Below are 15,920 nucleotides of genomic sequence, written 5' to 3'. Positions count from 1 at the left end.
TTTAAAGGCTATAGAGCAGGATCTGTAGTTCCACAGCAGCTGGAGGGCCAAAGGTTGAAGACCCCTGCTATAGAGGATTTCAGTACCAATCATGATGTGTACATAGCATATTGCAGATAAACTAGCCTCAGCTAAGCAAGTCATAGGTTAGGCATGTAATTGCATCTGTGCCAATAAGGCATGCTCAATGCTCTCTGTAGTAATGATGTCCCTGGACAGGTACAGTAGCTGGCTGCATTGTGATACAGGGCAGAAAGATTGCAAGACAATCAGACCTTAGGGACAGCTGGAAATGCTGCTGCCTGTATGCAGATCCACTACCCACTCTCTGACTGTCATAGCAAGTGGAAGCAAAATACTATTGCACGCATACCCAAGAGGCACAGCTAAAGTCACAAAACTCATTCCAGCATTTAATTCTACCCTGGTGTACTGAGAAAGACATCCTGCTCCATGCACCCAGTGTCTGACACCCGACCAGCAGCAGTCATCACCACTGTACACTGACAGCTCCCATATGGCGATGACAGGCATTCTTGGGATTATAGGGAGAGATCTCGGCTGCAGTCTGTTCATACAGATCCTATTTATATCAGGTCCGGATCTAAACTTAGATGCCAGCAGCAGAAAAGAGGACGGAGGCAGCAGGACAGACTCTACTTGCCCAGAAGACAAGAGGGCAGGAAGGGTCCCCTCCCCATTCACAGTGGGAGTGGGGGAGGCAGGAGAGAACGCGCACCTATAGCTACAAACAGGATAGGAGAACCTTAAACCTACAAAGGGGAGGAGAGAGTACTCCACGGGCAGAGAATAAGAACATTGCAGCCGTATGCAGAAAGCTTGAGGACAGACCTTTCCCATGCACACATTAGAAGACCTCGAGCTTAGAGAGGACCTTCAGTTCCCCTCAACAAATCCAGGATCACATTCTACAGAGGAGATGAGGAAAAGCTGAGGAGATCTTCATAACTCTACCAAGAGGAACCTTTAAACTTCAGACTGAGGAGTGTATGATGGAAGTGGCCAAAACAATCACCTAAGAAACAGAAGACAGTGTGCTATAGAAGTGTAGATCCCATAGCACCAGCTTGTTCTGTCTGTTCCCTCCCCTCCAGCAATATTACTGGTCTGGGGGTTAGTTGGATTCTCAGACATCTGTCCAGTGGGGTCATGTAAGCAGAAGACTTTTCCAGACCAGAAGGGCTGACCACAAACAGGACCAAACCATGGTGAGGGTTCTGTAGATGAGATTGTGATATCCCCCAAAGCCTGCAGGTTCCTCCCAGCATCTCCCAGGCGCAGGAGAAGAGGACACTCACTATTCGTTGGCTTGGAGTACCAGAAGGTGGTTGGTCGGTGGAAGCACCTCCCAGAGCATTTAGAACTTCTCTTGCACCTGGATGGCTCCGGTCTGCGGGAGATACACAGAGCTGTCACTGCTGGAAGTGCCCTGCTACCTCCACACCGATCTGATGGCTCCTCCGGTGTATTTCTATTCAGCGCTCTGAGCTGGGGGCACCTTGTCCAGACATGAACCTGGGGTTCCTCCTCGCGTCCAGGCATCTGCTCTGGATCCTCATAGGTAAGGGGTACATCTGTACTGGTCAGCACTGGTGCACTTCAGCTTCTGTCACTCAGCCGCATTGGGCTGCGCTCTATGGGACTCGCTCACATGTATCAAATACAGATCTGCGACATTTTACATAATTGCTTTGTAATCATTGTGTTGGTGATTGATCTTCCCGTCACCTCCCTGATGCATAGATAGAACTTCTGCAAATAGGTGCATGACACATCTGGCAGGTACAGTACACTGTGTGTATACTACTTACCTGCAGGCTGGAAGCGATTTCAGGCTACTACTTGGCATTTGCAGCTTGTGACCTGTGTTTTATTATAATAATTAGTAGTACTAATATTATTTTGAACATAGCAATGTATTATTTTGTTGTTTTATTGGGACATGTAGTGCACAACTGTAATCAGTTCCTTGTGATAAATACTTAGGGTAGTAGCTGAAATGGCTCACATTATCATTATCATTGTCACTCCCCATATGTAGACGCTTTCAGTTTTTCCCGGTGTACAGTTTGGCTTATGCAACTGTGGATACCCTTTATTTGTGGAACTACAAGTCCCCTCAAACCTCCACAAGCAAGTGACAGGACTGGGTGGGAAAATCACTCTAAGATTGAAAAAGTTGTATGATACCTACACTGTATATGCAGCCTAAGCCCTGACCATGAGCATTGCGTTCTAAGCAAAGTGTAAGTTCATAATTGTGCTAACTAGTAAGTATCCTTATTGCTCCTTTGCAGAACACTAATACTGACTGTGGAACTAAAAGCTTAATAGTGAATCACTTACAGTCAATCCCTCACATGCTTTGTTCTCAGCATAGGTCATTGCAGTGTTATGTAATGCACAGTCTTGTTAGCAAATAGATATAAGTACAGCACTGTAGTTAGGACAATACAATGTTTGTCATCACTGAGTGGAAACTGTGAAGCTGTGGGGCTAATATTCATAGAGCAGGTTCTATAAGTGCCATCTGCAGACTGTCCGCCTGGAGTCTCACAGTACAAGGGTGAGGGGGCTTCTGAATCTACCTATAGCTATAGTTCATCACTTAAGAACAGTATTATCTTGTACAGAATTATATATACATATATATATATATATATATGTATATATTTAGTATATGTATATATTATATATAGTGTGTGATTAAGTATAGTATTATATATATAGTGTGTGATTATATATAGTATTATGTATATATTATATATAGTGTGTGATTATATATATATATATATATATATATATATATATAATCTTAGATTGGCATATGGATGTATTTAAACATGACATTAATTACAATGCTTTCACAATTTCTTATACCCTCTTGCAAAACATCTCCTTCCCCCGTAGCATTTCTCTGAGTTAAATAAACAAATAAAAATAAAACTTTAAGGGGAAACGTAAGTAAATTGACCCCTTTCAGCTCTTCCTTAGCCATATGCATGGTTTATCTATATGATACAGCCCCAGAAAGTGGGATAACAGGATAACCGGCACCATCATCCTACTGAATGATGAGATCTCAGCTTGTTCTTTCACCTTGCCCCAATGTCAGGACACCCTGCATGGATGAGTAACATCCTGAAAAGCTAGTGCTGCAATACAAGAGTAAAAGCTGCGGTCTCTTAGAGCAACGTATTGGACCTAGAAAATTGGAGAATCAGCATTTTTTCCTGTTCTTGTTCCTGTAATCTATTGGGAAAATACGCAGCCTAAAGTTGGGTACACAGCATACAATGTGTATACCCAGCGGGCGGCACGACGCGATGGAATGATATATCGCAATTGGTCATACACACTACACAATCCTATGAATAACCGCGCAACATATCGTTCCATGCTGCATTTAGCAGGGTGACATTGTTCATTGCATAGTTGTCTCATCTGTTGTGCAGCACAGCAGGCGGAACAATGCGATAAACGTCCACCGTCCGTGGCAAACGCAGGATTTCTAGAGAGGGGTTTCCAAATGCTTGATTTTAAAACAAGTGTGGCCAGGCCATGAAGATGGCATAATTAGCACTTAACCAGCTATAATAGACGGCATACAAAGTACAGTTTACAGTAGTGTACAGCATGTAATAATTCTGCCATAAACAGGACCAGCAATAACAGTAAGCCATTCTATGAGGAAGTAGGAACATCCTGTCTGAGCTAAATGTTTTTATTTCAGATGTGGGCTCCATTGCAGATCATTTGAGCAAGTTCAGGAATCTGGAGGGGCAGAAAAAGAACCTTGTACTGCCCTGGACTTATATGTACAGATTGGTCTCCTTCTGTACTGGATAGAGTATTATTATACACTATTAATAATTGACCCTATAGATGGTCTATATAAGTGCACCCCTAACAGTGCTTGTCTTCCAGATCTCCTAGTTGGTGCACAAGTATATTCATTACTGACTGACACATTTTAAAAGATCAACAGGTCGAGCTAATAATTTCATTTGTGACACTGAGTGCATCTTAAAAACATGCAAATTTTGTACTATATGCTATTTCAATTGTGGCCATCATGATGTGGGCTAGGGAGGGGGGTTTCCAGGCAAGCGGAACCCCCCATCCTGCATTTGCTTATGGCTGTGCACGCTATACGATCCGCAAGTTTTATTGTTCTGATCCGCATTGGTACGATATAGCGTAGGACGGATCGCATCGTGTGTACCCAGCTTTAGAATTGGAATTTGTAGTACAAATACTGTTAGAATCTGTTACATGAATGCAACATTACATTTTTTTTACTGTACAAACTAAGGACCTAATTCAGAGAATGACACATTTTTACATCATTACCGTATACATACAAATTTGGGAGTAAAATTGCTGTTTTGCATGTGTACTGTATTTTGACTATCACGTATTTCAAGACATGTCACAGACATGTCAGTACTTCTATGTTAGGCATGCAAATATCTATACTTGTGCTCATCTATAGTTTGGAGATGCTGCTTGACAGTGAGCAATATAAGTGTGAACCTCGCATTACCCCATTCATACACAATACAATGTAATGAAGTGTCACATACACAAGAGAGAACATTGTCTTAGCAGTGATTAATAATAAATGCAAAAAATACAAAAATTGCATTTCATATAAAGTTATTAAATACAAACACCCCAGCATCCACATTTTACCATTTATTTAAATGCGATGTGAATCTTTTTTTTACTGCAGTAATCCCAATGAAAATAACAGATAAGAAATCTGATAAAGTTGTCCGCAACCTGTCGTAATGTAGCCGGGCATTAATTAATGATTTACTATTAATTAATGATTTACTATTACCTGGAGCGGTCAATACGCAATCAGCCAATCAGAAGTGTTTGATAGTGCTGTTGATGTCATCACCATTATCGGCACCTATCTGTACAATGGGCCAGAAGTGTATCTGTAGATAAATCCAATTTTTTATTATTTTGCACCTCCAGGAGTCAGGCTACACTTACCTGTATATTACCTTATTGTACCTACGCTTGTCCGCCTTGCAATTATAGACTACATAAAAACCCATTCTGGTATATGTGCGCAGTACGGCAATGGGTATTGTTACACCACACAAATGGATTTACAGCCAACCCTAGATTAGACCTTAAGTGCACAAAGTGTGACTGGGATTTTGATCATTGGAGGAGGATGTAAGACGCAAAGCTGGGTACACATTAGCCGATATGTAGACTATTTGTCGTCCATCATTGGCACCAGCCAGTGTGTACGCACTACTAATGACCAAGCGGGCTCCCATTTAGTCGTCAGTCACAACGTCAGTTTGCCCCTATATGCAGCTCAATCTGACAATTCGACTGATGACCCCATGCAGTGGGGATGCAGCTGGTGCTGATGTATCAGGCGGTCAGGCACCGGATCATGTAATGGGTAACGGCTGCCTGATATGTTGACCCATTGGCGGTGCAGACGTCCGTCGCATCACTGGGTACACAAATCGTTACATTTTGTTTTTCTTTCTCTTTTTTTAAACAACGGTTGCTAGCGTAATTTTTTTTGTATGTTGTCTCTATGGGGCATATTCAATTGGGCGCAAGGTTTAGCGAGGTAAAATACCTCGCGCCCAATTTTGGAATACCGCGGGTATGCGCACTCCCGATACCCACGGTATCCAATTTAAAAAAGTGCTTGCAAGGTTTTCAGCTCTGAAAACCCCAAGCCACGTTAAAAAAAAAAAAGAATTCTTCACTTACCTGGCCGGGGGAACTGATGGGGGGCTCCAGGGGCTGCTGGGAGATGTAGTTCTCCCAGCACCCATTCCGGGAAGCCACACATACATTGGAGGGGATAAACACACACACAATCACTCATACTCACTCATACACACTCACACACACTCACTCACACACAGTGACATACTCACCGCTGCTGCTGGAGTCCGGGTTCCGACGCTGGATGCAGAAGACAGCACTTCGGAAGGTGAGTTTTTCTGACTAATTAAGATAATTGGAAACTTCCAATTGCTTAATTAGTCCTAATGGGGGGGTGCCGCCGGGGTCCCAGAGCAAGTCAAACTGATTTTTCCTAAATGTAACGATTTTAGGATAAATCACACTTGCTCTGGGGGTGCGAGGCAAAAAACCTCCCAGCTCCTCAAAAAAAAAACAACACACACCTAATTGAATAGCAAAAATCCCGCACCTGCAGGAACAACCTCACAGGTACGGGATTTTTGATTTCTCACACACAATTGAATATGCCCCTATGTATTTAGGCAGGTGCTGCTTTTCCCAAATGTTGCTCCGAAAGGGTTGGATACAACAACAGAAAAGTGCAGTGTAGATGGGACTGACGATAAATGTCCCATCTGGGCCTAGAATAGTGAAATAAACAGCAGGCTTTCTTATAATAAAGTGGGGACAGCCGATTGCTGTGATTCAATCCACAAGACTCCACACATTGAGAATTACAGCTCACCTGTTGTTGATGGGACGCCGTGAGCAACATTTTTTTAAAAACAAATATTATAAATATGTATACCTGTATATGTACACAGATGGTACAGTGCGATAAGACAAATCAGATAACAGATGTAATGCATTAATTATAACTCCTGCTAGTACTGAGGCATGACCTGAACAACCACGTACTGTAGTATGCTTTGTCCCAGAACCAGTGGCGTAAGTTCATCCCAGACGCCCGGAGGCAAATTATAATTTGGTGCCCCCGTCACAGCCGCTGACACTGTAATGTAGCAATTCGCATGCTGACAGGCTATAGATAGACGAAGGCGGCAGCTGATGGTCTGACATGGAGCTATCCACTAGTGTATGGTGGCTTCTCAGGTGCCGGGAAGGGGTGCCATGTATTAGGCGGCCATGACGGTACTCTCTGGGTACATAGTTACACCCCTAAGTGGAGTGAATATGTTGTGGACAAAGTGCCCCTTCAGAGCTGGAGCCCGGCGGCAGGCGCCTCCATTGTCTCCCATAGTTCTGCCCCTGCCCAGAACGAGCACTTGGATAAACACATACTAAGAATGTTCATTTGCAATTTCTTCCTCTGCTTTTTTCTCATGAGAAACTATTTATATACTGTATACATGGTGTTCATACAATAACTGGAGAATTACAGCGAATGATCTATACGGCGTCTTTCAGCGAAACTTGCAGGATAGATGAATGAAACTATGCGGGAGAGATTTATGGAAGAAAAAAATGACTTACAATTCTCAGCGCCAGTAAGAATCTCATGGGGAAAATAGGCCATTTACAGCAATTAGTAGCACTCTATGCCTAATCTCAGGCGTTGTATGATTGTGTTCATTCATGTTATTATGGAATAATTGTAACTCATTTGTTTCTTCCATAAATCTCTTCCGCATAGTTTCATTCATATATCCTGCAATTTTCGCTGAAAGCCGACTTCTAGATCATTCGCTGTAATGCTCCAGTTATTGTATGAACACCATGTATACAGTATATAAATTGTTTCTGATGAGAAAAAAGCAGAGGAAGAAATTGTAAATGAACATTCTTTTTATGTGTTGATCCACAAGCTCGTTCTGGGACAAAGCATACTACAGTACGTGTTGTGATCTGATTTATAGATCAATTCTTATAATGCTGAGAGTAGCATCAGATTTTTTTGTATGTGTGTCTATATATCCACCCCGCACCCTAACCCCCCCCTTTGTGCCTAAACCTAACCCTCCCCCCTTAGTGCCTGACCCTAACCCACACAGTGTTGCCTAACCCTAACACTCCCCCCTAGGAGTGCAGGGGCGTATCTATAATGGGTGCAGGGTGTGTCGAGCACACGGGCCCCTGGGTCCAGGGGGGCCCCGCATCGCACACCCTGCATCCATAGTATTACTCACCTCTCCGGAGTCCCACGCCGGCGCTGGGGTCCAGCGCTGTAAAAACGACTGGAAAATACCCGCCGTGGCCATTTTCCCGTCGTTCGTGCATGCGCAGTACATGCGCGGTGACCTGAGCATACTCTATAGACCCTGGGTGCACTCTAGTGCCCAGAGTCTATAACACCGGCGCTGGCCGCACACAACTCTGCGCTGCGGCCGCCGGACAGAGAGGATGGCCCCGTGACGGAGACTGCACATGGGCCCCCTCCTCTCTAGAAACACCCCTGTAGGGGTGCCTATCCTTAACACACACACCCCCCTCCCCGCCCTCAAAACCTAAGGGCGCCCCGGACTTACTTCATTCGCGCTGCGTTGGGATTAAGATAGGCGTCGGTATTTCGGCACCTATCTTTAGTCCCTTGTCGGGCTTCCCCTGTCGGGATTTAGACTGGCCGCCGGTCTTATAACTACATCCCATATAGTAGCTATACATATATATAAATAATTAGTTAATTTTAAAGTTGTACTATACAGTAACTTATGTAATGAACAACATATTAAGGGGGTCTACAGTATAAATAGATTTACTTTTTACAGATTTTTGTACATATACAGTGTACACTGCCTAATTGCTAATTGCATTATTTTGTTGAACAGATAACTAGTAATAGGTAATAGTGCACACATATTACTCAGTCATTTACAGAGAATATTTCAGTCATTCATATCAGTCCTTGCCTAGAGGAGCTTACACTCTATGAGCCTGATTCAGAGTGTACGCTAATGCCGCCACTGCGGACGTGTACGCAGCTGCTGTGTGATAATATACCAATGTCGCAGGCGTCGATTGTATTGAGCCGCCCACCGGCGGCTTTGCAAAGCCAAGCATCTGCATACAAAGAGGCAGCATCGGTGGCAGATCATTCGATTATCGCAGTCCTGAGTGAGCCAATGGTCCCGCAAGATGGCCGCCGGAACTGAGGAGACACCATATTCTTGCATTCGGGATCGCAGATGCAGGGAGTGACGTGCCCTCGAAACGGTCGGCGGCATGTCTGTGTTCTTTGCCGATACTCCCCGTTACCTTCTCTAAACGATCCCTGACTGTCAATCACACTGCGAGTAAAAAGTCGCTACGAGTGACTACGGCAATGTACCTTGAAACGGCATATAGTCAGGAAGCCGGCAGTCGAAATGCCGACCGCTGACTTCCCGACTGTGAAATCCCAGCATGGGGCTAAATATCGACGCCTATCATCAGCCCCACGCCGAAATCCCGACGTAGGTAAGCCGGGTGTTGGGACCTGTTAGACGTGGGGGGGGGTTAGGTTTAGGGATTCCCGGGGTGAATTAGGGTCAGGCACCCCCCCCTCCCCCCGGAGGGATAGGATTAGGCTAGGGAAAGAGGGGTTAGGGTCAGGCAACCCCCCCGGGAGGGTTAGGATTAGGGAGGGGGGTTTAGGTTTAGGCACCCCTAGGGGGAAGTTAGGGTTAGGCACCCCTAAGGGAGGGTTAGGGGGGGAGAGGGGAGGGTTAGGATACTCACCAGGCACCGTCTGGATCTTCATCTTCATCCTGTCATACCGATTCCCTTGAAACATGTGCAGTGCGACTTAGACACATGCGCGGTTTACTGATGATTGTTCAAATCTGTTAACATCGGTATTGAGTTATCTCTGAATAAGGCCCCTATATTCTTTATCACTTTATCATACAAGATTTAAAGTTACTTTGTCCATAACTATGAACCTGCCGTCATAAAATCCATTGGAAGGAGGAAGTTGTGGAAGTGGAATATCTGAAACCAATAGTTCCATTACAAAGGCCATTTGAGTCTTGGTAATCATTTTGATAATGGTGAAGTCTACTCCAGCAATTGCCCCCTTTGGTGAAGGGGTACTGGCCACTATGGTGCTCAGAGGTTAGAGGGGCCCGGAATGACATAGACCCCCGTCCTGCTTTCAAACTAGAGGGGGCCACATCTGAGCAGGTGCCGGAAGGCTAGAGCGGCATTTCCAGGCCCCTACCATATTTTTGCTACTGGCAATGCGCTGTCCATCCCTTCATCCTTCCACATCGGTTTCAGGACTGGGCAGTTCCAGAAAGTATACATTGAGGGCCTGATTCAGACCCGCTCGCAAGCGGCCCAGTGTGCACGCGTGGCATGTGCACTGGGACTCACTACAAAAGGGGCGGCTGTCGATGTTGATCAACAGGTCGCCCCATTTTGTAGGCGTGGCGGGGGGGTGGCTCACAAACGGAGGCGTTCCCATGCGAACGCCTGCCGTTTGTGGGCGGCCCCACTGACATCTCCAGTGATGTCAGTGAGAGAGCTTCCGGCTCTATTTGAGCCAGAAGCTCTCTGGAGCTTGCGGCCATGAGACCCTACCACAAGGGTCTCGTCGCAAGCTCGATGGTCGCTATGGTCTTGACCATCGCGACCATCACCATTGCAATTGCTCCAACAATGTTTAGACAGGTTAGAAGTTTAACCAACATGTCAGTGTGATCAGGACATTTGGACATGCAATGACAATTGTTAGATATTTGTTTCCAGTCCTCCTGTGAGAGTGTGAGAATGAGATCAGATTCCCCCTGGTCTTGTCCGTTACATTTGCAGAAAGATTGATGGATATTAGGTGTCGAAACCAAAAGGCTACTTCCCTTCACTAGGTAACACGTGGTAAAGTTGAAGAAGGTTGTAAGATATTTTCACAGTGTGTATTTGTGATTTAAAAAAAGGGGCATATTCAATTGGGCGCGAGGTAAAAAAACCTTGTGCCACTCACGCACAATTTTGGATTACCGCGGGTATGCGCGCTCCTGATACGCCACGTAAAAACAAATTAAAAAAATTCCGCACTTACCTGCCCGGGGGTCTACGCGGCTTCCAGTGGCCTTCCCTCTATCTTCTCACTGGAGAGGGGGCTGCCGGGGGCTACTGGGAGGCTCCAGGGGCTGGTGGGTGAAGCAAGGGCTGCTGGGAGATGTAGTTCTACCAGCATCCATTCCCGGGGGCACACAGACACTGGGGGTCATACACACAACACTCTCACACACACTCACTCATAAACACTAATAAACACTCACACTCACTGACATACTCACTCTGCTGCAGAAGACCCGGCTTCCGACGCTGGATGCAGAAGACAGCGCTGCAGAAGGTGAGTAATTAGGGAATAATTAAGCTAATTGGAAACTTCCAATTGCTTAATTAGTCCTCAGGGGAGGAGGGGGGGCTGTGCCGCCGGGGTACCAGAGCAAGTCCCACTGATTTTTTTTAAATTAACGATTTTAGGAAAAATCACACTTGCTCTGGAGGTGCGAGAATAAAAACCTCCCGGCGCGCAAGAAAAGAAAAAAAATGCACCTAGTCGAATAGCAAAAATCCCGCACCTGCAGGAATAACCTCGCAGGTGCTGGATTTTTGCTTTTCTCGCCCCCAATTGAATATGCCCCAAAGTATCTAACGTGTAATATTTATACAAGTCATAAAGTGGAATCAGGAATTGAGATTGGGATCTGTGAGAAGAATACATTTGAATACTTTATAAATAGGTGAAGACTTCTGAGCCCCTTGGAATGCAAAAGAGGCAAAGTTTAGACCTGGCGGTATAGTTACTTAAATGCAGGTTTATAGAAGTGGAGATGTTGCCCATAGCAACCAATCAGATTCTAGCTATTATCTTCTAGAAGGTGCTAGATAAATGTTAAGTAGAATCTGATTGGTTGCTATGGGTAACATCTCCACTTCTAAAAACCTGCACTTCAGTAAATATACCCCTTAATGGAGCGTACACACGGTCAGATTTGTCAGACTTGTCAGATTTGTCAGATGAACGATTGAACGATTAAACGATTTGAACGATTTTACCAAAGTTTTGAACGATTTGAACGATTGAACAATTTTTGACTGCATTAAAATGAATGGAATCGTCCAAGTCTGACTGCAAACACATCAGATATCAGAAATCGTTATCTGACCATCGGGAACGCGCATCGTTGATCGTCCATCGTTCAGGCATGTCAGATATGAACGATTTTCCTTCAGATATGAACGACTGAACGATTTTTAAATCGTTATCGTTCATATCTGAAGGAAAAATCTGACGTGTGTATGCACCATTATTAGCTGCATACACACACAACGATTTTTTTAATGATTATCGTTAAACGATATCGTTTAACGATAATTGTTTGAAAAAATCATTCACTTTCTGAGTCAAATGATGAACGATTATCGTTCATGCGCGTTCACGTTTGTAGTTCAGACAGACTTGTCAACTGAACGATTTTCATTAAGGGAATATGCAAAAATCGTTTGTAGTTCATAAAAATCGTTCATTACACTTTAAAAAATCTGACAGATAATCTGACAGAAAATCGTTCATAAAATCGTTGGTAACAAAATCGTTGTGTGTGTATGCAGCTTTAGGCTCTAATGTAATAGCCTGCGAGCTCACAATCTCGGTGATTTAGCCGCTAGATTGATTTTGCCTTTTAAATCGCAGACATTGCGCCTACAACCTGCAGGCTGTTACATTCAGCCTTATACTTTTTTTCTGTAAGTTTACTAAACCTTTTCCGATCAGAGTTTAGCAGAGCTATAGGGCAATCATTCTGAGGTATGGATTGGGCTTTATACTGTTTGGGTATGATGAGGATGATCTGGACCTTTTAATATCTGTGGAAAAAAAAAATCTGCTTTAACAAACCTGCATTCAATAAACTTTTATGTCCTTTCCTACAACTTTTACTGAACTTGAAACTTTATTTGTGGTTTACAGCTGTAGCTTTAGATTCTCAGACAGAAGTTTATTTTTTGTCACCTTTAGATATAATACAATGCATTGCAAACAATACAGCAAATCAATGTCATATTCCTAGGCAATGGAAATGAGTCATTCTGCCTTATGATATAATAACGTGGCTGAAAAGCACATACTGACGACGTGAATTAATGTCATTTCAAGTTGAGCAACCTCAGAGAGGTTTCTTGTTGTTCTAAAACTAGAATCAAATCTTGATCAAATGCCCTTTTTTTGTTGCTCAGGGTCATAGAATGTTAGGGGTATATTTACTAAAGTGAGAGTTTTTAGAAATGGGGATGTTGCCCACAGCAACCAATCAGATTCTACTTTAACATTTAACTAGCACCTTCTAGAAGATAATAGCTAGACTCTGATTGGTTGCTATGGGCAACAATTTAACTTCTAAAAACTCTCACTTTAGTAAATATACTACTTAGAATTAATTTGCCTTTCTGCATATTTCTCACTTTTCCCAGACAAATTAGATGGTCTGAGGACTAATAAACTCAGTGATCCTCTTGATAATTAAGATCTCTTCATTCCTTGAGTGACTGAGGCTACAGCACAGTTTTTATTAGTGAAGTAGATAAAGACCGTAAAGTAGCCAATCAAAAGCTATTCAAAGGAAGTTTTAATTTTTCTTTTCATCTGTCAAAATAAATCATTATGTCGTACTTTATTCTTTTGCTTCAGTGGTGGCCTGGACTATACAGTGTATAATAATCAGAGGGTTTCCAGTCAAGCATGACATTGAATGTGTCTAGGAACCCTGAGCGATCTGCAGGACTGCAGTAATAATCTGCCGCTCAGTATAACCCAGCACAATGGATTTTTACAGAATACGTTCAGTTTATAACACTGTATTTTCCAATCTGTTCTTCTGAGGGGGGAGCGGGAACATTTTTAGTTTGTAAAAGTTGTAACTCTCAGTGACCCAGGTGAAACCAGTATCTTTAGTTAGAGGAATTTTATTTTTATGAATTGCAGTGAAAGTATAATTCTGTATGTGCAAAAGACTTCACTCTTCTGAGTCTCACTTTTCTCCTACCAGGGGTTGTTGAGATATCCACAGGGCATGGGTACTGTGGGGGCATGGGCTAATCCATGAGGCATGGCCCCCTCCCCCAAAACATACTATGCGCGACCCCATTTGTCCCCCTCAACAGTTGCCCAGGCCCCTCTGACAGGCCTGGGTAATTATTACCTATGATACCCCCACCCTCTCAGTGTCCCTGCCTCCTAGTATATTTGAATCTTAAAATCTAAACTTCCTCATCACAATATAACATGTAAAAAATAATCCTAAATGGGGGGCACCATGGAACACTGTGTTTTCTAAACATGGGCAACATCAGTGGATCCATCGGTAATAAATACTCAAGGATCCTAAATTTATATATAATTTACAAAGATGGTGCAGTGCGCTGAACCATAAATAGTACCTAAATCATATACATTAAATTGACCCTAGAGTGAATATTTTGCAGCTATTTAATATATCTCAAACAATAAACACAAAAATGAATGAGCATATATCAATTATAAAATTGTGAGAGCATAGATCACAATGCAATCAGGCACCTTACACTAAAGTCTCTCTGGTTTTCCATCGTGAAGCCCACCTCCCACACACGGGTCTGCACAGGCTGCAGTAACTATTATTGGCACCTTACATTAAAGGCTCTCTGGTTTTCCATCGTGAAGCCCACCTCCCACACCTGGGTCTGCACAGGCTGCAGTAACAATTATTGGCACCTTACACTAAAGCACCTTACACTGATGTGGGGGTATCCAGGAAGGATCCCGTACCCCACATCAGATCTGGTAACTCAATCAATCCAGAGAGACTCACTCCTAGTTGGAGTTTCTACATCCTCACGGGGCCCCAATAGTTACTACCAATTGGTTTTTATTGAACTACTAGTCATAAACACTTATATATTTGTTTTTTAGTTATTTTAGCCCTCTATATGTGAACCTGCAGACACTGTGACTGATTGTACTGTGATCTATGCTCTCACGATTTTATTCACCTGTATAATTTTTATCTCATCATTTTTATTTTAATTGCTTAAGATGTATTAAATAGCTGCTGAATATTTACACTATAGCTGAGGTTCCCAATCACGGTCCTCAAGGCTCCCCAACAGTTCAGGTTTTAGAGATATCCATGGTTGAGCACGGGTAATTTAATTAGTACCTCAGTCAATTTGATTTAACCACCTGTGCTTAACCATGGATATCTCTAAAATCTGAACTGTTGGGGAGCCTTGAGGACCGCGTTTGGGAACCTCTGCACTATGGCCAATTGATGCATTTAATGTATATTATTTAGGTACTACAGGTTGAGTCTCCCATATCCAAAATGCTTGGGACCAGAGGTATTTTGGATATCGGAATATTCTGTATTTTGAAATATTTGCATACTATAATGAGATATCTTGGGAATGGGACCCAAATCTGAGCATAGAATGCATTTATGTTTTATATACACCTTATACACACAGTCTGCAGGTAGTTTTCTACAATAGGTTTTATAATATTGTGCTTTAAACAAAGTGTGTGCCTCAGTAGTAATGTCCCTTGAAGTGCCCCCAGTAGTAAGGGCCCCTGTAGTGCCCCCAGTTGTAGTGCTCCCAATAGTGCCCCAAGTAGTAAGGGCCCCTGTAGTGCCCCCAGTTGTAGTGCTCCCAATAGTGCCCCCAGTAGTAAGGCCCCTGTAGTGCCCCCAGTAGTAAGGCCCCTGTAGTGCCCTCAGTAGTAAGGCCCATGTAGTGCCACAAGTAGTGAGGCCCCTGTAGTGCCCCCATATGATGCCCCCAATAGTAAGGCCCCTGTAGTGCCCCCAGTAGTAAGGCCCCTGTAATGCCCCCTGTAGTGCCCCCAGTAGTAAGGCCCCTGTAATGCCCCCAGTAGTGCCCCCAGTAGTAACCCCCACCCCACCCCCCCGCGCACACACATATACACACACACAAAAAAAAATATACTTACCTTACACCCCGCTCCAGTGCCTGCTGCTGTCCGTCCCTGGTGCCCGCTCCTCGGAACTATGGGAGTGACGTCATGACGTCACTCCCATAGTGCACTGCGGGACCCGGAAGTCGGGGGGTGGGGTGGGGAAGAGAGAAGGAGCCGAGCGCCTGCTGGTAACACAAACTCAGCGGTCACCCGGCAAATGGGGGGGTGCGATCGCTGGGCCGAAGTGCCAGGCGCACTCATAAGC

The 15,920-nt window shown here is 43.9% G+C and overlaps 1 protein-coding gene across 2 annotated transcripts in view; it reads left to right on the top strand.

Moving 5' to 3' along the window:
* Positions 1-420: 420 nt before the first annotated feature.
* Positions 421-15,920, top strand: part of RAMP1 (receptor activity modifying protein 1) — an 82,674-nt gene continuing 67,174 nt past the window's right edge. Inside the window, exon 1 of one of the 2 annotated variants that reach the window (XM_088449916.1) lies at positions 421-1,582. Coding sequence is in view for 1 of the 2 variants with exons in the window: in XM_088449914.1 (XP_088306040.1) it covers positions 1,531-1,582 (52 nt within the window). In the remaining variant the exon portion in view is untranslated. The remainder of the gene's footprint in view (positions 1,583-15,920) is intronic. The other variant, XM_088449914.1, reaches the window with a different exon arrangement.

The sequence above is a fragment of the Taudactylus pleione genome, unplaced genomic scaffold, assembly GCF_031769625.1.
Source record: "Taudactylus pleione unplaced genomic scaffold, aTauple2 ptg000500l, whole genome shotgun sequence".
Taxonomy (NCBI): Eukaryota; Metazoa; Chordata; class Amphibia; order Anura; family Myobatrachidae; genus Taudactylus; species Taudactylus pleione.
The sequence above is the reverse complement of the archived record's forward strand: the minus strand, read 5'-3'. Positions and strand labels throughout refer to the sequence as shown.